Consider the following 24,430-nt stretch of genomic DNA (forward strand, 5'->3'; position numbering starts at 1 on the left):
ACTGCCATCAAGTCAACTCTGACTCATGACGACCCCATGTGTGTCAGCATAGAACTGTGCTCCATAGGGCTTTTGATGGCTGAGTTTTCAGAAGTAGATCACCAGGCCTTTCTTCTGAGGCACATGCACAGGGTCTCCTGCTACTACATCCCGAGGCCAAACAGTACAGTGTAGTGGTTGGGAGCAGGGGCTTTGCGTTCCAGGGACTAGGGTCAAAACCTCGCTCCGCTTCATATTTCTGGGTAACTTGGGCACATGGCCTCGCCTCAGAGTCTCCCTTTTCTCATCTGCAAGGAGCCTGAATGAGCTCTGCGCACAGCAACCACAGCACAGTGATTTAACCAGTCCCTGGGGGTGGCGTTAGGTCGTCTCCAGGCTTTGGCTAATCCAAGCAACAGTGAATGTGCCGGGCTGGCTTCTTCGCTGCCCTATGTCGGATGAGTTCCCCCCGGGTCAAAGGCATGCCGTTTACGGTTCCAGTAGCAATTGCTCAACTGGCATCCAGAGAGCCTCTCAGCAGTCGTACCCCACCAGCAGCACGGGCAGGTCTGTGCCCCCGTCTCGCAGTGGGTTGTTGTTGTCGTCTAGTTGATTCCAACTCATGGCAACCCCACGTGTGCAGAGTAGAACTGCTCCATAGGGTTGTCATGGCCGTGACCTTTCGGAAGCAGGTCGCCAGGCCTTTCTTCCAAGGTGTCTCTGGGTGAGTTCAAACCATCAACCTTTCCGCTAGTTGTCCAGTGCTTAACCATTTATACCACCCAGGGACTCCTAGAGGTGTATTAGACACTTGATTTTTGCCAGTCTTGTGGGGGTGGGGAGTCTCATTTAAGCTTTGTGCATGACATCAAGCAATTTTTCAGACATAGAGAAGCGATTTGGATTTCCTTTGCCACAAAAGCTCTTGGATGCTCCTTAGTGCCAGGTGCTGTGCTAAATGCATCTTTCTGTCCTCATTGAAGGAGCCATGGTGGTCCAGTGGTTAAGCTCTCTGCTGCTAACCAAAAGGTTGATGGTTTGACCTCACCGGCGGCTCTGTGAGAGAAAGACCTGGTGATCTCCTGTGGGGCAGTTCTCTGTCTTATAGGGTCGCCATGAGTCAGGATCGACTCCACGGCAATGGGGGTCCTCACTAAATCCTGTGTGGGAAGGATGAGGGGATGGAGGCCCACTCCCAGAGTCACACAGTGAGACATGGAAACCACCAGAGCCCAGCTCTGTCACTGGGACGTGCTGCCCCTCCACCATCGTCCAGTTGTCGCTGAGAGCCAGTGGTTCCCGGTCTCCCTCCTGGTCTGATGCTCTTGGCTCCTGGGATGGGGATGCAGCTGAGGTCCCAGGGACCCTTTTAGAGACAGGACCCCTGCAGGGTGAATTTACTGTCCTGTGTGTCCTGGTCCTTGGCGGTCCCGGGCCTCTCCCTTTTCCTGTTTTGATGCTGGTTCCACTGGCCTGGAGACAGGCATGATGTCTAATCCTCCAGTGGGGAACTATGGTGGGGAGTCACCCGCTCCCCACCTGTCAGGCCCCCCCCCCAGCACACATATAGCTGTTCTACCTGGCACAGAAGGTGGGGCTGCTGGGCTTCAACACCTGATTGGTGGGGAGGGACCCCACCAGACACCCTATGATACCCCCATTTTCCCTCCTGACATCAGGTGGCAGGGCTGGGGGGTGCTGACTGCCGGTCCTGGGCTGGGCCCTGGCTGCCACAGCACCCTTGTAAATCAGGGGGCTTAGGGGGTGTCAGAAATGAGCCTGTGGAATGTCTGGACTGGGGGGGGTGTGAGCCCTTAACTCCTAGGAGCGCAGGTGGGTGGGGCAGGAGCTGCTGCCTGCATCCCAGGATGAGGGGCCTGGCAGGGAAGAGTGACCCCCCCCAAGCCCAGCCAGGGGCATAAATTGAGGGCGGGGACTCCCTGCCCTCAGGACCTGCCTGTCACCATGGCCCCAGGAGGCCTGTTCCACTGTCTCCTGCTCCTGTGGCTGCTACTAGGCCTCAGCTGGGGCCCCGCTGCTCTGGGGTCCCCGGTGGCGGAGTCTGGTGAGTTCTGGACTGAGCATGTAGCAGGGACCGGAGGGACCCAGAGGCCGTGGCTGGGTAAGGACCCCGAGTTCCCCATCTGATCCCCAGCTGCTGCCTGCCCAGGCCCTGCCTGCTGTCAGCTGCCCTATCTCCCCCCAGGCACCGGCCACCCCCTCGCCCGCCTGCGCCGAGCCACGGCCAGCCCGTGCCGGCTGTGGAGCCTGACCCTGCCGGTGGCCGAGCTGGGCCTGGGCTACGCCTCGGAGGAGAGGGTGGTCTTCCGCTACTGCGCCGGCAGCTGCCCCCACGGCGCCCGCACCCAGCACGGCCTGACGCTGGCCTGGCTGCGGGGCCAGGGTCGCGCCCACAGTGGGCCTTGCTGCCGGCCCACCCGCTACGCCGATGTGGCCTTCCTCGACGACAGCCACCGCTGGCAGCGGCTGGTCCAGCTCTCAGCGGCCGCCTGCGGCTGCGAATGAGAGAACCCAGCTGGTGCCAGGAGCCCCGCTCACTTATTGGAGTCTCGGGTGCGGAGGAGGGGAGGTGGGCTGGGCGGCCAGCAGTCGGTACAATAAAGGAAGTGCTCTCTTGGCCTGGGACCCTGTGTTCAGCCGACGTGAGACTTGCCACCTCCACTCCCAATGGGCAGGTGGGACCCGGGATTCCCCTGCAAACTCCAGCCCCAGCAAACGGGGGCGTGGTGGTCGCTTCTCCAACTTTATTTGCACAGCGTCCTTGACAGGTGGGAGGAAGGGTCAGCTGGCTGCGGGGGGCTGTCTGGGCTCTTCTGGCCCCATATCCTCAGGGGCTGAGCGGCAGATCACGGAGATGCGTCGGGCCCGGGGAATCCGGCGCTCCCCAAAAAAGGAGTCTTCATCCCGAAGGATCTCGTGGGAGAAGTCATACCGGGCGGAGCCCCTGCAAGAGAAACCCCAGGCTGTAACTCGGAGTGGGGGAAGCCCCTGTCCAGCAGTCCTGGGTCCTAGGCCAACGGGCAGCTAGCGGCGCCTGCTGGGTCTGCGGGATGGAGGTAAAGGTGGTGGCTGCTGCCAGGGCTCAATGTGGGCGTCAGGCAGGCGGCCCGTGGGGGGCTGGGGACCCTCGGGCTCGCAGTACCTAAGGATGTAGAGGGAGCCTGGCTCTAGCAAGAGTTCCAGCCAGTCTGCGGGCTCCTGAGTGTGCACCAGCCGCATGACGCTGGGGGACAGCAAGGACAGGCCGGCGATGGTGGCTCCGCAGAACTGCACGGGGGAGTGGGGATGGGTCAGGCCGCTGGCCCACACCACACACACACACACATACACACACCCACCCACGGGGAGCTCCCAGGCTCTGCCACTGCCCACCTTGACGCTGTCCACGTGCGGCTTGATGTAGCCCCGCGGTTCCAGGTCTAGCACGTGCACCCGGGGGAGCAGGGCCTGCCCCGGGTCAAAGGCGGCCTCCCGCACGCGCTGCAGGATGCCCTGGCTTGCCTCCGACCAGCGCGACTTCTCGGTCTCTCGGAAGCCGTGGATGGCCTGGCAGAGAGCGCAGGTCACGCCTGGAGGCTCCCGAGGGAAACTGAGGGACGGAGGGGCAGACTGCAGTACAGGGGCCGCTTCACCCCGGACAGGACATGGGGGTTTCCAGCATGATCCTATCTAGGCCCCCTCCCCAGATCTCAAGCCCCTCCCTCATCCCCGCCCCAGTACCCATCTAGGCGGGACCCCAGTCCTTTGGACCCATTCTTAGGCTCCAATTTAGTTCCAGACCCGCCTCAGTACTCAGTTGTCTCAGTCTCCACGCCCACTTGATCCTACCCACGTCCCCTGTTTCCACCCATAAGCACTGACCTTCCCTTAACTCGGAGCCCTGGAGGCGGAGTGGTTAAACATTCCGCCGCTAACCAAAAGGTCGATAGTTCGAATCCACCAGCTATTCCTTGAAAACCCTATGGGGCAGCTCTACTCTGTCCTACAGGATCGCTGAGTCGGAATCGACTCCTCAGCAACTATTTTTTTTTTTCCCCCTTAACTCACTCCTCACCCCTAGTTCCCGCCCCTAATCTGGCCCTTTCACAATTTTGGACCCCTCTGCCCCAGGCCGTGGTCCCAAACTCACCATAGTCCAAGGTTCCAGGCCCCGCCCTCTCGTGGTCCCGCTCGCTCCTGGCCCCGGCCCCCAAAGCTCCAGGCTCCGCCCCAGCTCCACAGACCGTCCTATCACAACGCACCCTGTCCCAGGCCCCGCCCCGCCCCGCCATGGCTCCGCCCCAACTGCACAAACCCGGCTCCTGAGGACAAAGCTCCGGTTCCGGATCCTTACCCCGTCGTGGCCCTGTCCCCGCCCAGCCCCACCTCCAACGCTCCAGGGCCCGCCCCCAGCCGTGGCCAAGCCCCCAAGCCCCAAGACCTTAGGTCTCCGGCGCCGCCCCGGCCGCTCACCGCGTCCCAGTGATCGTATTCGTAGCGGCGTCGACGCAGGTCTGCCTCCAGCTCGCGGCTCAGCGTCTCCTCCTCGGCCGCGCTTAGGAAGCCAGGCCGCACCACGGCCGCGTCCCGCAGGCGGCTCAGCACGGCCGGGCCTGAGCCCCGCACCCAGCCCTGCCCAGGCAACGTCCGCAGCGCCAGCCGCCCTGTCCCGGCCATGGCCCGGAGCCGGGTCATGGAGGCGCCCTGGGTCAGCGGAACGCCCCCGTCCCGGAGCCATTGGCTGTGGCTGCGCCAGATCCTCCACTGATTGGTTTTCCTCCGACTCCCGCTCCTCGCTCAGCTCTATTGGCTACTGCTCAGCACGCCTTCTCAAGGTATTGGCTCCCCTCAGAGCCCGCCCCTCTCCAGCGCTATTGGGCGCTAGCCAGCGCCATGTCTCACCTTATTGGCTGCGCCGCAAGTCCGTCTGCAGAGCAGGTATTTTGGAGGATAAAAGCCCAGCATTGCAAGGCGGGGGCAGGATCTGCCCTGAGCCCGAGGGCAGGGGTCATAGAAGGTTTGGGGTCAAGGCTAAGGTTATGGAGTCTTCTGGGGCTAGCGGTTAAGGGTGGGGTACAGTCAGACTGAGACTAAGAGGTCAAGGGTGCAGGGGTCAAGGGACCGAGGTCAAGGCCAGGATCATAGAGTGGGATGAGTTTGCAAAATTAGGGGTTGCAGTCAAAGCCAGGTATCGTCAGTTTCTCCCAAAGGGATCATTCCCACCAACATACAAAGACTGGCGGTCTCCCTGCTTTAAAACAAAATAAAAACAAAAACTCTTCTTAATGGTAGAACTGGAATATTACCCTTTTGCCCTTACCATCTGTATGTGAAGGAGCCTTTTGGTGGCGCAAATGGTTAAGCACTCAACTGCTAGCCGAATGGAGTAAGTACAGCCAGAGTGTTCCTTAGAAGTGAGGATGGTGAGACTTCATCTCCCATACTTTGGACATATTATCAGGAGGGACCAGACCCTGGCGAAGGACTTCATGCTTGGTATAGTTGAGTGTCAGAGAAAAAGAGGAAAACCCTCAACGAGATGGACTGACACAGTGGTTGCAACAATGGGCTCAAACATAATGATTGTGAGGATGGCGCAGGACCGGGCAGTGTTTCGTTCTGTTGTACATAGGGTCACTGTGAGTCAGAACCGACTTGTCGGCCCTATCGACAACTACCTGAAAGGCTGAACCCACCAAGAGGTGCCTCAGAAGGCAGGCCTGGCAATCTGCGTCTGAAAGGTCACAGCCTAGAACACCCTATGGAGCAGGTCTACTCTGCACACATGGGGTCACCGTGAGTCGGAATGGACTTCACAGCAGCTAGCAGTACTGCCTGTCATTGTGTCATACTGTGGTGGCATCCATGTTGCTGTGATGCCGGAAGCTACGCCATTGGTATTTCACATACCAGCAGGATCACCCATTGTGGACAGGTTTCAACACTTCTAGCCTAAGACAGACTAGGAAGAAAGGCCTGGAGATCTACTTCTGAAAATCAGCCAGTGAAAACACTATAGGTCGCAAGGGTCTGCTTCACAGCCAGTCACGAGAATGGCACAGGACCAGGCAGCGTTTTGTTCCGTGGTGCGTGGGGTCGGCATGAGTCGGAGGCCTATACGATGGCAGCTAACAACAAAGATGTCTGCTGAAGGAAGGAAGGAAGGGTGACTCTCGGGCTCGGGGCCTGTGTGAAGCCCACACGTGTACACTCTGTGGTGGGACAGCAAGGGAAGGCACACAAACGGGGAGCAAAGACCACAAAAGGTTTCATTTAAAATCACAGCATCTGAGCCAGGCTACCCGCCCCAGAGGCACCCCCAAATCCAAAGTTCCTCAAGGGACTCCAGGCTCAGCAGCAAGAGGGGAGCAGGGCTGTAGCCTCAGGGTCCGCCCAGCCCTCGGCTCTCGTGGAGCGGGAGGCCTGGCTCTCAGGAGCTTGCCGGGGCAGGGTCTGCGGCTGCCGTCACCACCACGGGCTCCTTCTGCACCAACTCGGGCTCGTCTTCACCGTCCTGGGGCGGGTGGACCAGGACCTTGTCCAAGATGCCAAACTCCTGGGCCTCCATGGGGCTCATGTAGCGGTCCCTCTCCATGGCTGACTCTGGCGGGGGAAGCGGTGTATGTGGGGTTAGGAGCAGGGACCCCAGAGCCGGGTTTGGATCCCCATTCTGCCACTTCTTCCCTGTGTGACCCTGGGCTTCCCCTGTGTCTCGGTATCATTTTTGATAAAATTCCTATTTCAGTTCTCTCTTACTTTTCATTGATGTGTAACATGTCCAGTTGCTGCTGAGTCAACTCTGACCCCTAATGACCCTGTGTGCTTCCAAGTAGAAGTACCTCCACGTCCTTGTCAGCATGTGTTACTGTCAGAATTTCAGCTGTTTTAAGTGGACTAATGGGAGTTCCCAGGGGGTGCAAATGGTTAAGTGCTCGGCTGCTGGCCAAAAGGTTGGTGGTTCGAACCCCCCAGAAGTGCCTCGAAAGAAAGGCCTGGAGGTCTTCTTCTGAAAGGTCACAGCCTTGGAAACCTTATGGCGCAGTATTTTGCATACATGGGATCGACATGAGTCAGAATCAACTCGATGGCAACTGGAAACATCAGTGGATTATAATGGTGTCTCCAAAAAAAAAAAAACCAAACACGTTGCCCTCGAGTCGATTCCGACTCACAGCGACCCTAAAGGACAAAGCAGAACTGCCCCATAGAATTCCCAAGGAGCGCCTGGTGGATCTGAACTGCCAGTCTTCTGGTTAGCAGCCGTTTCCATAATGGTGTCTCAGCGTGGTTTTAATTTCCCTTTCCCTGAGGAGTGATGATCACTTAGGAGCCCTGGTGGCGTAAAGGTTAAGCACTCATCTGCTCCCATAAAAATTATAGGAAAACCTGTGGGGCGGTTCTGCTCCGTTACAGGGGTCGCTGAGTTGGAATCACTCGACGGTACACAACAACGATGATCAATGACAGTGAGTGTGTTTCTTATGTTTATTGGCCATTTGGAGTTTTTTATTTTGAAGACCCTATTTGAACCTTCTGACCTATTTCAATGAAGTTTTTGTGGGCACTCTGTAAGTTAATATTTTTAAGGTGCTTTGGACAGCGAGGAAACCCTGGTGGCGTAGTGGTTAAGTGCCAGGGCTGCTAACCAAGAAGTCGGCAGTCTGTAATCCGCCAGGTGCTCCTTGGAAACTCTATGGAGCAGTTCTACTCTGTCCTATAGGGTCGCTATGAGTTGAAATTGACTCGACGGCAGTGGATATTGGTTTTGGACAGTCAGTGGGTCTCACTGGGGGAGGTTTCTCCCCCAGGCGACATTGAGCAGTATCTGGAGATATCTTTAAGGAGCCCTGGTAGCGCAGTGGTTAAAGTGATCGACTGCTAACCGAAAGGTCTGCGGTTTGAACCCACCAGCCGCCCCATGGGAGAAAGACGTGGTGGTCTGCTTCTGTAGAGATTTACGGCCTCGGAAACCCTATGGGGTTGCTATGAGTCGGAAATGACTTGACGGCAGTGGGTTTGGTTTTGGTTTGGAGATACCTTTGGTTGTCACAATTGGAGGGCATCTAAAGGAGCTCTGGTAGTGCATTGGTTAAAGCGCTCTGCTGCTAACTCAGAGGTAGGTGGTTCACATCCACCAGCCGCTCTGCAGAAGATGTGGCAGTCTGCTTAAAGATTACAGCTTTGGAAACCCTATGGGGCAGTTCTACTCTGTCCTATAGGATCGCTATGTGTGGGAATCGACTTGATGGCAGCAGGTGGGACTGGCATCCAGTGGGTGGCAGCCAAGGATGCTGCTAAACACCATACAATGCACAGGACGGCCCCCGCCACAGAGGATGATCCAGCCCCAGCGTCAGCGGTGCCGCGGTTGGGAAACCCTGGCTGAGCAAATTGTTCGGCATGTACTTCTGGGTTACATTAAATTAAGAGGAGCAGCCGGGGTCCGCCTGGGCGGGCACTCACCGATCACCTGCAGGCTCTGTTTGGTGTGTTTGGCGTAGATGCTGTAGAGCTGCTTCTTCAGTTTCATGATCTCCTCCGCCTGGATGGCGATGTCTGTGGCTTGGCCCTGGGGGGCATCCCAAGGGGCATAAGACGGTGGAGTCAGTGTCAGCCCTGCATAGGGACGGGGCTGCACATGGGACCCGGGAGCCCTCCTTGGGCCTCGAGCTTCTAGTTTTTAGGAGACCGGGACAGGGCTTTGTGAGACCCTCCACGTCCTGTTTCCTCCTGGCCTCCAACGGGAGGGCTTCCTGATACACCTGACGTCCACCCCCAGTCGGTCCCCCGTCCCCCCACACTGGCTCACAGGGTCAGGCACTCACCCGGGCACCCCCGGAGGGCTGGTGGATCATGATGCGGGAGTTGGGCAGCGAGTGGCGCATGCCCGGGGAGCCGGCAGCCAGGAGCAGGGAGCCCATGCTGGCGGCCTGGCCCACGCACCAGGTGCAGATGGGGTTCAGGATGTACTGCATCGTGTCGTAGATGGCCAAGCCCGAGGTCACCACGCCGCCTGCAGGAGGGGCGTGAGTGAGGGGAGAGATGGCCCTTTAAACCAACCCTGTAGCCGTCCAGTGGACTCCGACCCACAGCGACCCCATGTGTGTCAGAGTAGAACTGTGCTCCGTAGGGTTTTCAATGACTGCCTTTTCGAAAGTAGACCTTCAGGCCTTTCTTCCACAGTGCTGCTGGACGGGTCTGAACCGCCAACATTTACGTTAGTAGTTGAATGTAAACCATTTGAGCCACCCAGCGACCTAGTACATAATACTGGGTGCTGTCACGTCGATTCCGACTCATAGCAACCCCAGGTGACAGAGTGGAACTGCCACGTAGGGTTTTCTTGGCTGTAAACTTTATGGGAGGGAGCAGATCCCCAGGCCTTTCTCCTGTGGCACCTCTGGGTGGGTTTGAACTGCCAACCTTTACATCAGTAGTCCAGCACCAACTGTTTGCGCTATCCAAGGACCTTTAAACCAGGGGTCACAAATGCCAATGCCTCTAGGAGTAGGGAGGAAAGAAACAGGTGACAAGGCCAGGTAGGGACACAAAAGGATCACTGACTCTGATGTGGCCCAGTGGGGCCAGCCTACTAAATTTTCAATCGAGCTAGAAATCGGCAAAGTGTGGTGGTTAAGAGTGTGGGTTCTGGGCATGTACCCTGGCTGGGCAATTTATCCCTTGTGTGTCCTTGGGTCCCTGGGTAGCGCAAAGAGTTAACACACTCAGCCGCCAACTGAAAAGTTGGAGGTTCAAGTCCACCCAGAGGTGCCTCAGAAGAGAGAGCTGGCAATCTACTTCTGAAAAATCATCTGCTGAAAATCCTACGGAGCATAGTTTTACCCTGACACTCACGGGGTCACCGTGGGTTGGAGTTGACTTGACGGCAGCTGTTTTGTTTTTCTTTTCTGTTTATCTTTTTGTGCGAGAGGGGGAAATCAACCAGTTTTAAACTGTGGACAACTAGGTCAAATTTGTTAAAAACAAGGCAAAACTAGATATGGGATCTGCAGGGCGAGTGAATTCAGCTGCCAGTTTGGACTTAAAACAAGGAATAGAGCTTTTTGGAAACTTCAAGACAGACAGACAGCTCTGGGATTCTGAAGAAAGCTATGCATCCCTCCAGAGAGAGAACACCTCGGAGCATCTTCAAGGGCTCAGGAAAGCTCCCCCTGCCCCTTGGACCTCCCTGACCTGGACGGTCTTGGTTGCGAGTCCCCCAGAGCAGGGCAGGCAGGCCCGGCTTACCGGGGCTGTTGATGTACATGTGGATGGGCTTCTTGTTGTTCTCCGACTGCAGGAACAGCAGCTGCGCGATCACCAGGCTGGCCAGGCTGTCATCGATCTGGAGGTGGGGAGGGCAGGTGTTGTCCCCGGATTAGGCAAGGAAAGGGTTAAAGGAGGGAGCCACAGGGGTCTGGGGATGGGTCAGGGAACCAGGAAGGGGGTGAGAAGCCAAGTAAAAGGCGTTGGAAGAATTCAGGACCTAGAAGGGGTTAAGGGGTGGTTGGGACCTAGGGGGTTTGGGATACAGGAAGGGCGGGGCCAGAGGGCTTAGGGCACCAGAAGGGAAGAGGTTGGAATGGCTGAGACTCAGGAATGTGGCGGGAGAGGGATCGGAGCCCAGGAATGAGGATCCCCCAGTGCCCCAGTGCCGTCCACGAATGAGGATAGGGGAGGTCATAGTTTCAGGGAAGTCAGAGAGCTTCTGGAAGGGGTGCAGGAGGGAGTCGGGGGAACTGGGGACCAAGAAGTAGGTCAGAAGTGTTAGGGCCCAGGAAGGGGGAGTGTCAGCGGATGGGGGAGGGGTTCTGAGTTTATGGGGGGGGCTATCAAAAGTAGGGGAGAGGGTTGGGACCAGAATGGGGCCTGGCGAGGAAAGTTAAGGTGGGAAGGCCAGGGGTTGGGGGAGACTGAAATGAGGCGTCCCATGGGGTCGGAGCAGAAGGGACAGACCCGGGCGCGGGGCGCTCACCGGCCCCATGACGCACACGATGCGTTCCCGCAGTAGTCGTGAGTAGATGTCATAGGCGCGCTCGCCGCGACCCTGGGGCAGGAAGATGCAAGTGAGGGTAAAGAGGGACTGGCTGTCCCCTCATCCAGCCCGGAGCCCCCGGGGCTTGTCCCCGCCCGGCCGCCGTACCGTCTGCTCCACTACGATGGGAATGAGCGGGATAGCCCTGGCCGCCGTCGCGTGCAGGCTACGCTGAAGTGCCAGGCCGGGCTCGGGGGCCTGCTGCGGCGGCCGCTGCGGGAGGAAGCGTGCGGCGAGGCGAGGCCCTAGAGCGGGCCACCTGCCTGCCGCCACCCGGGCCCCCCCCAACAATATTCCAGGCCACATCCCGCTGCACGTCCGTCTCGGCTTCCGTCCGATGGCGGAACTACAACTCCCGGCGTGCTTCGCGCCCACGGAACGTGCTCACTAAGAGGCCTACTTCCGGGAAACTGGGCTGGCGCGGTTAGGCTCGGGGCTTGGGGGCGAGACTTTAGGAGGCGGAGCCAGAGGCGGAAATGGCTACCAGCTGGAGCCGCAAAACTTTCACAGAGGTTGCAGTTCGAGTCCGCTTCCCGACGAATTCGTCCTATTTTTCTGCTCTTCAGTGTTTATTTTTATAATCAGCTCCAATGCGTCCACACCGGAGTTTGGAAGTGGGAGCCCAGTGAGGCTCTGGCCTTGAAGAATTTTCAGTCTGGCAGGGGCCGACACCCACCTAGACCTTCCCAGCCGTCTATAGTCAGAGGGAGGGAGTCCAGGGGTGAGTGTTGTGGACGCTGCTTGGGAGATGGATCTGGAAAGATTTCCTAAGAGGAGTGGATATTTGAGCTGGGCTTTGACGGATGAAGAGGAGTTTGTTAGGTGAGGAAGAGAACGGGGTGGAAGTAGGAATGGTCCTGTTAATGTCTGGGATCTCTCTCTTCCTCCAGAACTTCTCAGCTCAAATGTCACTTTCTCAGAGTTGTCCCTCACTTTGTCCCCAGTTTAGACTGGTGCCTGATACGTAGTAGGTAGGTGCTTATCAAATACACAGTGAACCAAAGGATCAAGAGGTAATAAGGTGGGAAGGTTAAGAGCGGAGGGTTTTGGAGGCTCAACCACCGACTTGCTGTGTGACCTTAGGTGCAGTGCTTAGCCCCTCTGAGCCTGAAGTTCCTTGGCTTAAAGATGGCAGTGATCAAGCCACTCTCACAGGGAAGGACTTAACAGTACCTGTTGCAGAGGCAGCATAGTGAAGCTGCCTGAGTTAACATCTCAGATCCACTACTTACTAGTCATGTGCCCCTGAGCCTCAGTTTCCCCATCTGTGAAATGGTTGTTGTTAGTTGCCATTGAGTTGATTCTGACTTATGGTGACCCCATGCCTGTCAGAGTAGAACTGTGCTCCGTCAGGTTTTCAAGGCTGTGACATGTTGGAAGCAGATCGCCAGGATTGTCTTCAGAGGTGCCACTGGGTGGGTTCAAACTGCCAGCCATTTGGCTAGTAGTTGAGTGCTTCACCGTTTGCACCACCCAGGGACTCCTCCCCATCTGTAAAATGAGAATAGTAAGAATCACCTACTTCTTAGGGTTGTTGTGCATTAGGTCCTCAGAGTGTGACCTGAAACATCCCGAACGCTCGATTTGTATTAGCTATTGAGATGTTGGAGTCCCAGGGTGGTGCAAACAGTGAAGCAATTGGTTACTAAGCGAAAGCTTTGCAGGCCTCGGAAGAACCTGGCGATCTGCTTCCAAAAGGGCACAGTCATGAAAATCCTGTGGAGTGCAGTTCTACTCTGCAACACATGGGGTCGCCATGAGCAAGAATGGACTTGACAGCAACTGGTTTGTTTTGGTTTGGTTATTGACGCATTAGATCAGGAAACATGGGTGTCTCAGAAGGCTTCCTGGATGAGGGTCTATTTGAAGTGGGTTTTGAAGGATGAGTAGGAGTTTACCAGGCAAAAAAATGCCTAAGTGCTGGACTCTCAACGATTGCGGGTCCCAGATTAGGGTAGTTTTGTACCTTGTGTGCCTTCAGGAGGCTCCCAGTCTGATGGGGAGATAGAGCTGGATAAGACACTTCCAGGCTTATGTGGTCGGGGGGCACAGAGGTAAGGATGTGGAGAGTTGGGAGGCAGCCTTGGAGTCACCCAGGGTCAAAGTCCCGGGGGGAGGCAAGCACTTACAGGCAGGACCTCCTGGAGTCAGCGGTTTGGAAACTCACCTTTATTGTCACTTTTCTCAGTGGAGACGGAGGAGGTGGGTGGGCAGCTTGCTGTCCTAGTTTCTCCTGTGAGTCAGGCGTCTGCCAAAGCCTTCCTTTGTCCAAGGAGGCTGCAGGCGGTGCTGGTGGGTGGCCCTGCCTGGCTGGTTCCGCCCTGGGGAGAAGAGGCTGGGCCGCTCGCTGCCACCGCCCTCTCAGTCTCTCCCTAGGTACTTCCCCACATCTCTGCCCGCCCTGCCTCTGACATGGGGTCGTTCTTACTGCTTCTTTCCTGCCCTCTCTGCCTCCCTTCATTTCATCAGCTCCACCTGCCACGTCGGTCCACAGTCCAACCACTTTTCACCGCCTCTGTTGTTACCTCTCAACAGCTTTCTAACAGGTGCCCTGGCTTCATCCTTGCCCCAACGCCCTGTGGTCTCCTCTTCGCTCAGCAGGGAGCGATGTAAACGATGCCATTCCCCTGCCTCAAACCCTCCGCCTCACCCCTGCCAACCTCTGCCCTCAGCTCCCTCCACCCTGCCCTCCCCACTCCAGTCCCAAGGCCACCCCACTCAGCCTTCTCCTTCTTGAACACACCAAGCTCAGTCCAGCTGCCTAGCCTTTGCCTTGCTCTGCTGGCTTCTTCACCACTCATTAGTCCCAGCTCACAAGTCACCTTTGACTTAGTTACCTGTGGTTGTTCTTAGCTGCCTTCAGTTTGGTCCCTGGCTCATGGTGTCCCACGCACAACAGAACAAAATGCTGCCCTGACATGCACCATCCCCATACATGGTTGGAGATCAGACTGTTGTGATCCATAAGGGTTTTCCTTGGCTGATTTTTGGAAGTCAATTGCCAGGCCTTTCTTCCTAGTCTGTCTTAGTCTAGAAAGTCCACTAAAACCTGTTCAGCATCCTGCTGTGATTAGGTGCTGTCGAACTGGTTCTGACTCATAGCGACCCTACGAACAACGCAACGAAACACTGCTCTGTCTTGCGCCATTGCTGCTGTGCTTGAGCCCATTGTTGCAGCCACTGTTAATCCATCTCCTTGAGGGTCTTCCTCTTTTTCACCGACTGTCCATTTTGCCAAGCCTGATGTTCTTCTCCAGGGTCTAATCCTTCCTGATAGTATGTTCAAAGTATGTGAGACGTAGTCTCGTCATCCTCGCCTCCAAGGAGCATTCTGGTTGTACTTCTTCCAAGACAGATTTGTTTCTTCTTCTGGCAGTCCACGGTATATTCAATATTCTTCGCCAACACCACAATTCAAAGGTGTCAATTCTTCTTCAGTCTTCCTTCTTCATTGTCAAGCTTTCGCATGCGTATGAGGCAACTGAAAACACCATGCCTTGGGTCAGGCACAGGTTAGTCTTCAAGGTGACGCCTTTGCCTTTCAACACTTCAGAGAGATCTTTTGCAGCAGATTTGCCCAATGCAATTCGTCGTTTGCTTTGTTGGCTGATGCTTCCGTGGGTGTTGATTGTGGATCCATGTAAAATGAAATCGACAACCTCAGTCTTTTTTACTTTTATCATGATGTTGCTTATTGGTCCAGTTGTGAGGATTTTTGTTTCCTTTATGTTGAGGTATAATCCATACTGAAGGTTATGGTCTTTGACTTCATCAGTAAGTGCTTCAAGTCTTCTTCACTTTCAGCGAGCAAGGTTGTGTCATCTGCGTAACGAAGTTTGTTAGTGAGTCTTCCTCCAATCCTGATGCCCCGTTCTTCTTCATATAGTCCAGCTTCTTGGATTAGTTGCTCAGCATAAAGATTGAATAAGTATGGTGAAAGGACACAACCCTGACGCTCACCTTTCCTTACTTTAAACCACACAGTATCCCCTTGTTCTGTTCTAACAACTGCCTCTTGGTCTATGTACAGGTTCCACATGAGCACAACTACGTGTTCTGGAATTCCCGTTTTCTGCAGTGTTATCCATAATTTGTTATGATCCACACAGTTGAATGCCTTTGCATAGTCAGTAAAACAAAGGTAAACATCTTTTTGGTATTCTCTGCTTTCAGCCAGGAGCTATCTGACATCAGCAGTGATATCCCTGGTTCCACATCCTCTTCTGAAACCGGCCTGAATTTCTGGCAGTTCCCTGTCGATATACTGCTGCAGCCGCTTTTGAATGATCTTCAGCAAAATTTTGCTTGTATGTGATATTAATGATATTGTTTGGTAATTTCCACATTCGGTTGGATCACCTGTCTTGGGAATAGGCATAGATATGGATCTCTTCCAGGCACAGGTAGCTGTCTTCCAAATTTCTTGGCATAGACCAGTGAGCACCTCCAGCGCTGTATCCGTTTGTTGAAACATCTCGATTGATATTCTGTCATTTCCCAGAGCCTTGTTTTTCGCCAATGCTTTCAGTGCAGCTTGGACTTCTTCCTTCAGTACCATCGGTTCCTGATCATATGCCACCTCCTGAAATGGTTGAACGTTGACCAGTTCTTTTTGGTACAGTGACTCTATGTATTTCTTCCATCTTCTTTTGATGCTTCCTGTGTAGTTTGATATTTTCCCCATAGAATCCTTCAGTATTGCAATTCGAGGCTTGAATTTTTTCTTCAGTTCTTTCAGCTTGAGAAAAGCTGAGTGTGTTCTTCCCTTTTGGTTTTCTATCTCTAGGTCTTTGCACATGTCATTATAATACTTTACTTTGTCTTTTGGAGCCGCGCTTTGAAATCTGTTCAGCTCTTTTACTTCATCATTTTTTCCTTTTGCTTTAGCTACTCGATGTTCAAGAGCAAGTTTCAGATTCTCTTCTGACATCCATTTAGGTCTTTTCTTTCTCTCTGTCTTTTTAATGACCTCCTGTTTTCTGCATGTATGATATCCTTGATGTCATTCCACAACTTGTCTGATCTGCAGTCATTAGTGTTCAACTTGTCAAATCTGTTCTTGAGCTGGTCTCTAAATTCAGGTGGGATATACTCAAGGTCATACTTTGGCTCTCATGGACTTGTTCTAATTTTTTTCAGTTTTAACTTGAACTTGTGTATGAGGAATTGATGGTCTGTTCCACAGTCGGCTCCTGGCCTTGTTCTGACTGATGATATTGAGATTTTCTGTCGTCTCTTTCCACAGGTGTAGTCAATTTGATTTCTGTGTGTTCCATTTGGCAAGGTCCATGAGTATAGTCGTTTATGTTGGTGAAAAAAGGTATTTGCAATGAAGGTCTTGCAAAATTCAATCATGCGATGATCTCTGGCATTGCTTCTATCACCAAGGCTGTATTTCTAACTACTGATCCTTCTTTGTTTCCAACTTTGGCATTCCAGTCACCAGTGATTGTCAATGCATCCTGATTGCATGTTCGATCAATTTCAGACTGCAGAAGTTGGTAAAAATTTTCAATTCCTTCATCTTTGGCCTTAGTGTTTAGTGCGCAAATTTGAATAATAGTCATATTAACTGGTCTTCCTTGTAGGCGTATGGATATTATCCTATCACTGACAGCGTTGTACTTCAGGATAGATCTTGAAACGTTCTTTTTGACGATGAATGCAACACCATTCCTCTCCACGTTGTCATTCTTGGCAGAGTAGACCATTCAGCATCCTAGCAGCTTGCAAACCTTCAGTGGCAGACGGGTGGTGGCTGCACATGAGGAGCACTGGGCGGAAGTGGAACCCGGTTCTCCCACAGGGAAGGGGAGAATTCCACGACTGATCCACCAGTGTCCTCATGGAATTGGTAGAGATTGAAAATTAACAAAAGAGAAAAACAAACATACAGAGTTAAACCTGAGATAGAGACCCCGCAGTGTTGCATTAAAAACCCTGTTTTCTTTGCTTGGCTTCGTCCCCCCAGCTTTGCATTTAAATTTTGCTTTTGCTTGGAAGTTATATGTAAACCCCATTGCACCCGCATAGTAGAATTAAGAATGTTGCTGACGTAACTTGTATGAACTCCCTACTTGTAAACGTCTTAAAAGTAGCTTTTCTCCTTGTCCTCGGGGAGCAGTCTTGGTGGCAGCAGTTCCGACTGACTCCTTTTCCTTGCACGACAAAATAAAGGTGCCTTTCCTCTTCTCTCACCTTGGTCTCTCGCTTATTGGCTAATACGAGTCATGCCAAGCAAGAACCTGGGGTTTCTGGTCTCAACCCCCCGGATCAAAGGAGAATGAAGAACACCAAGGACACAAGGCGATTACGAGCCCAAGAGATAGAAAGGGCCACATGAATCAGCGACTACATCATCCTGAGACTAGAAGAACTAGAGGGTGCCCGGCTGCAACCAATGACTGCCCTGACAGGGAACACAACAGAGAACCCCTGAGGGAGCAGGAGAGCAGTGGGATGCAGACCCCAAATTCTCATAAAAAGACCAGACTTAATGGACTGACAGACTAGAAGGACCCCGGTGGTCATGGCCCCCAGACCATCTGTTGGCCCAGGACAGGAACCATTCATGAAGCCAACTCTTCAGACATGGATTGGACTGGACAATGGGTTGGAGAGGGATGCTGGTGAGGAGTGAGCTTCTTAGATCAGGTGGACACTTGAGACTATGTTGGCATCTCCTGCCTGGAAGGGAAATGAGAGGGTGGAGGGGGTTACAAGCTGGTGAAATGGACGCCATGGTTCTGAGTCATAGCTACCCTATGTACGACAAAACGAAACACTGCCCAGTCCTGCGCCATGCTCACAATCATTGCTGTTTGAGCCCGTTGTTGCAGCCACTGTGTCAGCCCATGTTGCTGAGGGTCTTCCTCTTTTTCACTGACCCTCTACTTTACCAAGCATGATGTCCTTCTCTAGGGACTGGTCCTTCCTGATAACATGTTCAAAACATGTGAGACAAAGTCTCGCCATCCTCGCTTCTAAGGAGCATTATGACTGTACTTCTTCCAAGACAGATTTGTTCATTCTTCTGGCAGTCCATGGTATATTCCGTATTCTTCGCCAACACCATAATTCGAAGGCATCAATTCTTTTTAGATCTTCCTTATTCATTGTCCAGCTTTCACATGCATATGAGGCAGTTGAAAATACCATGGATTGGGTCAGGCGGACCTTAGTTCTCAAAGTGAAATCTTTGCTTTTTTAACACTTTGAAGGTCTTTTGCAGCAGATTTGCTCAATGCAACGTGCCGTTTGATTTCTTGAGTGCTGCTTCCATGGGTGTTGATTGTGGATCCAAGTAAAATGAAATTCTTGACAACCCCAGTCTTTTCTCTGTTTATCATGATACTGCTTATTGGTCCAGTTGGGGGATTTTTGTTGAAGCATAATCCATACTGAAGACTCTAATCTTTGATCTTCATCAGTAGGTGCTTCAAGTCCTCTTCGCTTTCAGCAAGCAAGGTTGTGTCATTTGCATAACAGGTTTTTAATGAGTCGTCCTCTGTCTTAGGCTGAGTTCTCTAGAGAAGCGAAACCGGTAACACGTACAAATATACAGATAGAGAGAGAGAGATTACGTCAAGAAAATGGCTCACACGGTTGTAGAGGCTGGAGTGTCCCTAGTCCACGGGTGGAGATGGATGCTTCTCCTGATTCACGTAGCCACAGGGGCTGGCGAACCCAAGATTGGCAGGTCAGAGAGCAGGGCTCTTTCGCACAGGCTGCGAAGATTGATGAATCCCAAGATGGTCAGGCAAGACTGCAGGTAAGCTGCTAGCTCAAGCCCCAAGAACCAGGAGGCAGACGAACAGGAGCCAGCTGCAGGATCCAGCACGAGAAAAAGCTCCCAAGCCTTGTGAGACTATCCACTTACATTCAATGCAGGCCACACGCCCAAGGAAATTCCTTTTAAACTGATTGGCTACTCACAGCAGATCCCATAGTGGTGATCACATAATATCAAATCTCATCATGGAAGTTACCACAGCATATGACTGCTGAACCACTGAGAATCCCGGCCTAGCCAAGTTGATGCACAGCCTTAACCGTCACACCCTCCAATCCTGATGCTCCGTTCTTCTTCCTATAGTCCAGCTTCTTGGATTATTTGCTCAGCATACAGAATGAATAAGCACGGTGGAAAAATACAACTCTGATGCATATCTTTCCTGATTTAAACCACGCAGTATCCCCTTTTTCCGTTTAAATGCCTGCCTCTTGGTCTATGTGCAGGTTCCTCATGAGCACAATTAAGTGTTCTGAAATTCCCATTCTTTGCAATGTTATCCATGATTTGTTATGACCAACTAACCTGCTGCCCAGCAATCCTACTACATCCTCTGTTCCACTCTCACAGACGGTAACTTCCCACCCTCCCCTCTCCCCTCAAGCCTCCAGCACCTGCTCCCCCTCCTCTTCACACCCAGCCCTTGAGCTTGCTTTCTATTTTCTGAGAAAATAGGGCCACGGAAGAGAATTTCCATAATTTTTTTTTTTTTTTTTTCCCACCACATCTACCCACATCCCTACATCTGGGCCATCAAAACTACCTTCCTTCCTGTTATTATGACTGAGTTGTCCGTGCTCCCAGTCAACGCCAGCCATCCACCTGTGCCCTGGATCCACTCAAGGTCATCACTCTATCAAGTCTCCTCTTTCTCCACCATCATCAAATGCTCTCTTTTCACCTGCAAACATGTAATTATTTCTCCCATCTTAAAAAAAAGGTAGACCACTAATCCTATCACCCTCCAGCTACTGTCCTACTTCTTTTTTTTTCCAGAATTTTATTTTATCCTTTTGTTATTGTTGTTAAGAATATACAAAGCAGGACATACACCAATAAAGCAATTTCTACATGTACTACTCAGTGACATTGATTACATTCTTCTAGTTATGTAACCATGCTCGCCTTCCATTTCTGAGTTATTCTTCTACCATTAACATAAACTCACTTCCCCCTAAGCTTCCTACCTCATCTTTCAAGTTGATATTTTCTGTTTGAGCCCATATAGATAAATCTTAAAAGAGCACAATGGGAAAGGCACACATTCTTTACTAGTTAAGCTAAACTATTGTTTGGTTTAAAGAAGACTTCAGGGAATATTTTTGGTTTAAAGTTTAAAGATTTTCTCAGGGCAATAATTTTGGGAGTTCATTCAGCATATGTGGCTCCAAAAAGTCTAGACTCCATGAGCATTTGAAATTTTGTTTCACACATTTTCCCCCTTTGATCAGGATTCTTCTATAGAATTTTTGATCAAAATGTTCAGTAGTGGTAGCTGTACTGCCCCATTTCTTTACTGCCCTTTACAGAAAAAAATTCCTTTTGAGAGTTGGATCTCCTCTTGGACTCCGTGCCTTCCCTTGTATTGTCTCTTGAACCCACTCTAACTGGGCTTTGCCCTCACCACTCCACTGAGACACCTCTCGATAAAGTCACCACTGCCATTCAAATGATCAGATTTGGTGGCTAGATTCTAATATTTATAACAAGTCATTGTTGTTGCTAGTTGTTGTTGAGTTGATTCTGACTCATGGTGACCCCATGTATGTTAGAATAGAACTGCTCCATAGAGTTTTCAAGGTTGTCACCTTTCAGAAGCGGATCACCAGGCTTGTCTTCTGAGGTGCCTCTGGGTGAGTTCGAACTGCCAACCTTTCAGCTAGTAGGTGAGTGCTTAAACCATTCAAGCCACCCAGGGACTCTCTTCAATGGTCAGTTTAAATGGCCACATTCAGTGGTCACACAAGGGAAAATAGAAAATACTTTGAGATGAATGAAAATGAAGACACAACCTACTAAAACTTATGAGGTGCAGCTAAAGTGGTGCTTCAAGGAAAATGTATAGCCTATAAATGCCTATCTTAGTTATCTATTGCTGCTTTAACAAAAGTACCACAGGTGGATGGCTTTAACAAACAGAGGTTTATTCTCTCAGTCTAGGCTAGAAGTCCAAATTCAGGGTGTCAGCTCCAGGGGAAGGCTTTCTTTCTCTGTTGGCTCTGGAGGAAGGTCTTTCTCATCAATCTTTCCCTGGACTAGGAGCTTCTCTGTGCAGGTACCCTGGGTCCAAGGATGTGCTCTGCTCCCGGCCCTGCTTTCTTGTTGGTATGAGTTCCCCGCCTCCACCGCCCCATCTCTCTGCTCGTTTCTCTTTTATATCTCAAAAGAAATTGACTCAAGACACAATCCAATCTTGTAGATTGAGTCCCACCTCATTAACATAACTGCCACCTATCCCCCATCATTAACGTCATAGAGGCAGGATTTACAACACAGGAAAGTCGCATCAGATGACAAAATGGTGGACAATCACACAACAATGGGAATCATGGCCTAGCCAAATTGATACATGTATTTTTTGGGGACACAATTCAATCCATGATAATACCTGTATTAAAAAATATGATCTCAAATCAGTAACCTAACTTACACCAAATCAACGGCCAGTTGTCAATTTCTTATACTGTTAGTCCTGTTAGCAGCTTTTGACAGTTGATCATTTCCTCCTCCTTGATGCATTCTTTCTTTGCCTTCTAGAGTGGAGATGGACAAACTTCCTGTAAAGGGTCAGATAGGAAATATTTTAAGCTTTGCAGGCCATATGATCCCTGTTGCAATTACTCAACTCTGCCATTGCAGCCTGAAAGCAGCCATGGACAATATGCCAACACGTGGGTGGGCCATGTTCCAATGAAAGTTTATTTATGAACATTGGAATTTTGAATTTCATATAATTTTTACATGTCACAAAATACTATTCCCTCTCTTTTTTTCAATAACAATTTAAAAATGCAAAAATCTTTCTTCGCTTGTGGGCCATACAAAAATGGGGCGGGGTGGGGTGGATTTGGTCCAGAGGTTTGCTATACCTATTCTAGAACGCAAGGAGCCCTGGTGATGCAGTGGTTAAGTACTCAGCTTCTTACTGAAAGGTCGGCAGGAGAAAGATGTAGCAGCCTGCTTCCGTAAAGATTTACAGCCTTGGAAATCCTATGGGGAAGTTCTCCCCTCTCTTACAGGGTCACCAGGAGTTGGATTCGACTTGACAGCAGTGGGTTTGGTTTGGTATTTTAGGGCACCCCTCTGTCTTGCTCTCTTTTCCCACTTTACATGTTGTTTCTTCTGAGCTGTTTCATATCCCTGACCTATAAATTTTGGGGAGCCCCAGAGCTCAGCCTTCAGCTCCCTTCCATTCTACTCCCTTACTTGGTTCATATCAACCAATCTCATGGCTTCAATTCCATTTATAAATAGTTGACACCTAAATGTGTGTCTCCTGGCTCATTGTCTTAGTCATCTAGTGCTGCTATATTAGAAAAACCACAAATGGATGGCTTTAACAAAGAGAAATTCATTCTCTCACAGTCCAGAGGCTAGAAGTCAAAATTCAGGATGCTAGCTTCAGGGGAAGGCTTTCTCTCTGTGTCGGCTCTGGGGAAAGGTCCTTGTCATCAATCTTCCCTTGGTTTAGGAGCTTCTCAGAGCAGGGACCCTGGGTCCAAAGGATGCACTATTCTCCTGGCTCTTGTTCCTCAAACTTAGCCTGCCTAAAATCAAACCCCAATTTTTTTGACAATGGCAACTTCTTCCTTCCAGTTGCTCAAACTGGAAACATCTTTCCTTTACTCTTTTCTTTGGTCTTCCAGCAATTTCTTTCAGCTCTACCTTCAAAACACATGCAGAATCCAGCCTTTACTTATTACTACCTTGGTTCAAGCCACCATCATCACTGGCCTGAACTACTGAAGTGGCCTCTTTTCTGGGCTCCCTGTTTCTACCCCTCACTCCTATTATGGATTGAGTTGTGTTCCCCCCAAAATATGTGTTGAAATCCTAACCCCTATACCTATGAATATGACCTTGTTTGGAAATAGGGGTTTTCTTTTGTTATGTTAATGAAGTCTTACTGAAGTAGGGTGGGTCCTATACCTAATCCCTTCTTTTTTTTTTTTTTAAGATTATGGAATGTGTCTTCGTTTATTCAGATTATCTCTGTAGAGGTTTTGTACATACTTGGTTAACTTGATCATTATGTATGTTACAGCTTTTTTATTTAATTGCACTTTAGATGAAGGTTTATAGACCAAACTAGTTTCTCATTAAACAATTAGTGCACATGTTGTTTTGCAGCATTGGTTGCCAACCCCACAACATGTCAATACATTTCCTTCTCGACTTTGGGTTCCCCATTACCAGCTTTCCGGTCCCCTCCTGCCTTTTCATCCTTGTCCCTGGGCTGGTGTGCCCCTTTAGTCTCATTTTGTTTTATGGGTCTGTCTAATCTTTGACTGAAGGGTGAACCTTAGGAGTGACTTCATTGCTGAATTAAAAGGGTGTCTGAGGGTCATACTCTTGGAGTTTTTCCAGTCTCTGTCAGACCAGTATTTTGGTCTTTTTTTATGAGTTAAATTTTGTTCTACATTTTTCTCCAGCTCTGTCCGGGACCCTCTATTGTGATCCCTATTAGAGCAGTTGATGGATGTAGCCAGGCACCATCTAGTTGTACTGGACTCAGTCTGGTGGATGCTATGGTAGTCCATTAGTCCTTTAGACTAGTCTTCCCCTTGTGTCTTTAGTTTTCCTCATTCTCCCTTGCTCCAGATGGGGTAGAATCAGTGGGGTATCTTAGATGACTGCTCACAAGCTTTTAAGACCCCAGACACTACTCAACAAAGTAGGATGTAGAACATTTTCTTTATAAACTATGTTATGCCGATTGAGCTAGACATTCCCCGAGACCATGGTCCCCAGCCCTCAGCCCAGTAAATCAGTCCCCCAGGGAGTTTGGATGTGTCTATGGAGCTCTTATGATCTTGCCTTGGTCAAGTTGTGCTGGCTTCCCCAGTATTATGTACCGGAGTATACCTAGTCCCTTCCGAGTAGTGTCTCATAAAAAGGAAAACAGACACACGGGGACACACCGTGTGACAATGCATCTAAAAGTAGCAAAGGAACGCCAAGGGCCGCGGCAGAAACCAGAAACTAGGAGAGACGCCCGCAAGGGCATCAATATGGCCAACACCCTCATTTAGACATTTAGCCTCTAAAACTGTGAGACCAAAGAATTGACGCCTTTGAATTGTGGTGTTGGCAAGAATATTGAATATACCATGGAATGCCAGAAAAACAAACAAATCTGTCTTGGAAGAAGCAGAGGGTCAGTGAAAAAGAAGAAGACCCTTGTTTTAGTTATCTAGTGCTGTATAACAGAAATACCACAAATGGATGGTTTTAACAAAGAGAAATTTATTTCTTCACAGTAAAGCAGGCTAAACGTCCAAATTCAAGGTGTCAGCTCCAGGGCATGGCTTTCTCTCTGTTAGCCTTCTCATCAGTGTTCCTCAGACTAGGAGCTCCTTCACACAGGGACCTCAGGTCCAAAGGACGCGCTCTGCTCCCAACAC

At 51.2% G+C, this 24,430-nt stretch overlaps 4 protein-coding genes across 6 annotated transcripts in view; 2 read left to right on the top strand and 2 right to left on the bottom strand.

Moving 5' to 3' along the window:
* Positions 1-1,897: 1,897 nt before the first annotated feature.
* ALKBH7 (alkB homolog 7) lies at positions 1,898-4,671 on the bottom strand. Its single transcript, XM_003421676.4, has 4 exons — positions 4,453-4,671; positions 3,373-3,546; positions 3,143-3,267; positions 1,898-2,944 (listed from the first exon to the last, which is right to left on the bottom strand). The coding sequence occupies exons 1-4, from the start codon at positions 4,654-4,656 to the stop codon at positions 2,782-2,784; spliced, it is 666 nt and encodes a 221-aa protein (XP_003421724.3). The 5' UTR covers positions 4,657-4,671; the 3' UTR covers positions 1,898-2,781.
* PSPN (persephin) lies at positions 1,945-2,697 on the top strand. Its single transcript, XM_064279821.1, has 2 exons — positions 1,945-2,044; positions 2,186-2,697. Exons 1-2 carry the CDS (start codon positions 1,945-1,947, stop codon positions 2,503-2,505), a joined length of 420 nt encoding a protein of 139 aa, XP_064135891.1. The 3' UTR covers positions 2,506-2,697.
* Positions 4,672-4,708: 37 nt separating the features above from the next.
* The window catches only part of ACER1 (alkaline ceramidase 1), an 87,493-nt gene continuing 67,771 nt past the window's right edge, over positions 4,709-24,430 (top strand). For 2 of the 3 annotated variants that reach the window (XM_064280399.1, XM_064280400.1), the window contains exon 1: positions 11,377-11,735. The gene's annotated coding sequence lies outside the window, so the exon portion shown is untranslated. Of the gene's footprint in view, positions 4,815-11,376; positions 11,736-24,430 lie in introns of those variants that run through there. The other variant, XM_064280398.1, reaches the window with a different exon arrangement.
* Positions 6,230-11,335, bottom strand: CLPP (caseinolytic mitochondrial matrix peptidase proteolytic subunit). The gene is made up of 6 exons (XM_064280397.1): positions 11,123-11,335; positions 10,955-11,026; positions 10,228-10,324; positions 8,805-8,992; positions 8,443-8,548; positions 6,230-6,582 (listed from the first exon to the last, which is right to left on the bottom strand). Exons 1-6 carry the CDS (start codon positions 11,318-11,320, stop codon positions 6,410-6,412), a joined length of 834 nt encoding a protein of 277 aa, XP_064136467.1. The 5' UTR covers positions 11,321-11,335; the 3' UTR covers positions 6,230-6,409.

The sequence above is a fragment of the Loxodonta africana genome, chromosome 3 (assembly GCF_030014295.1).
Source record: "Loxodonta africana isolate mLoxAfr1 chromosome 3, mLoxAfr1.hap2, whole genome shotgun sequence".
Taxonomy (NCBI): domain Eukaryota; kingdom Metazoa; phylum Chordata; class Mammalia; order Proboscidea; family Elephantidae; genus Loxodonta; species Loxodonta africana.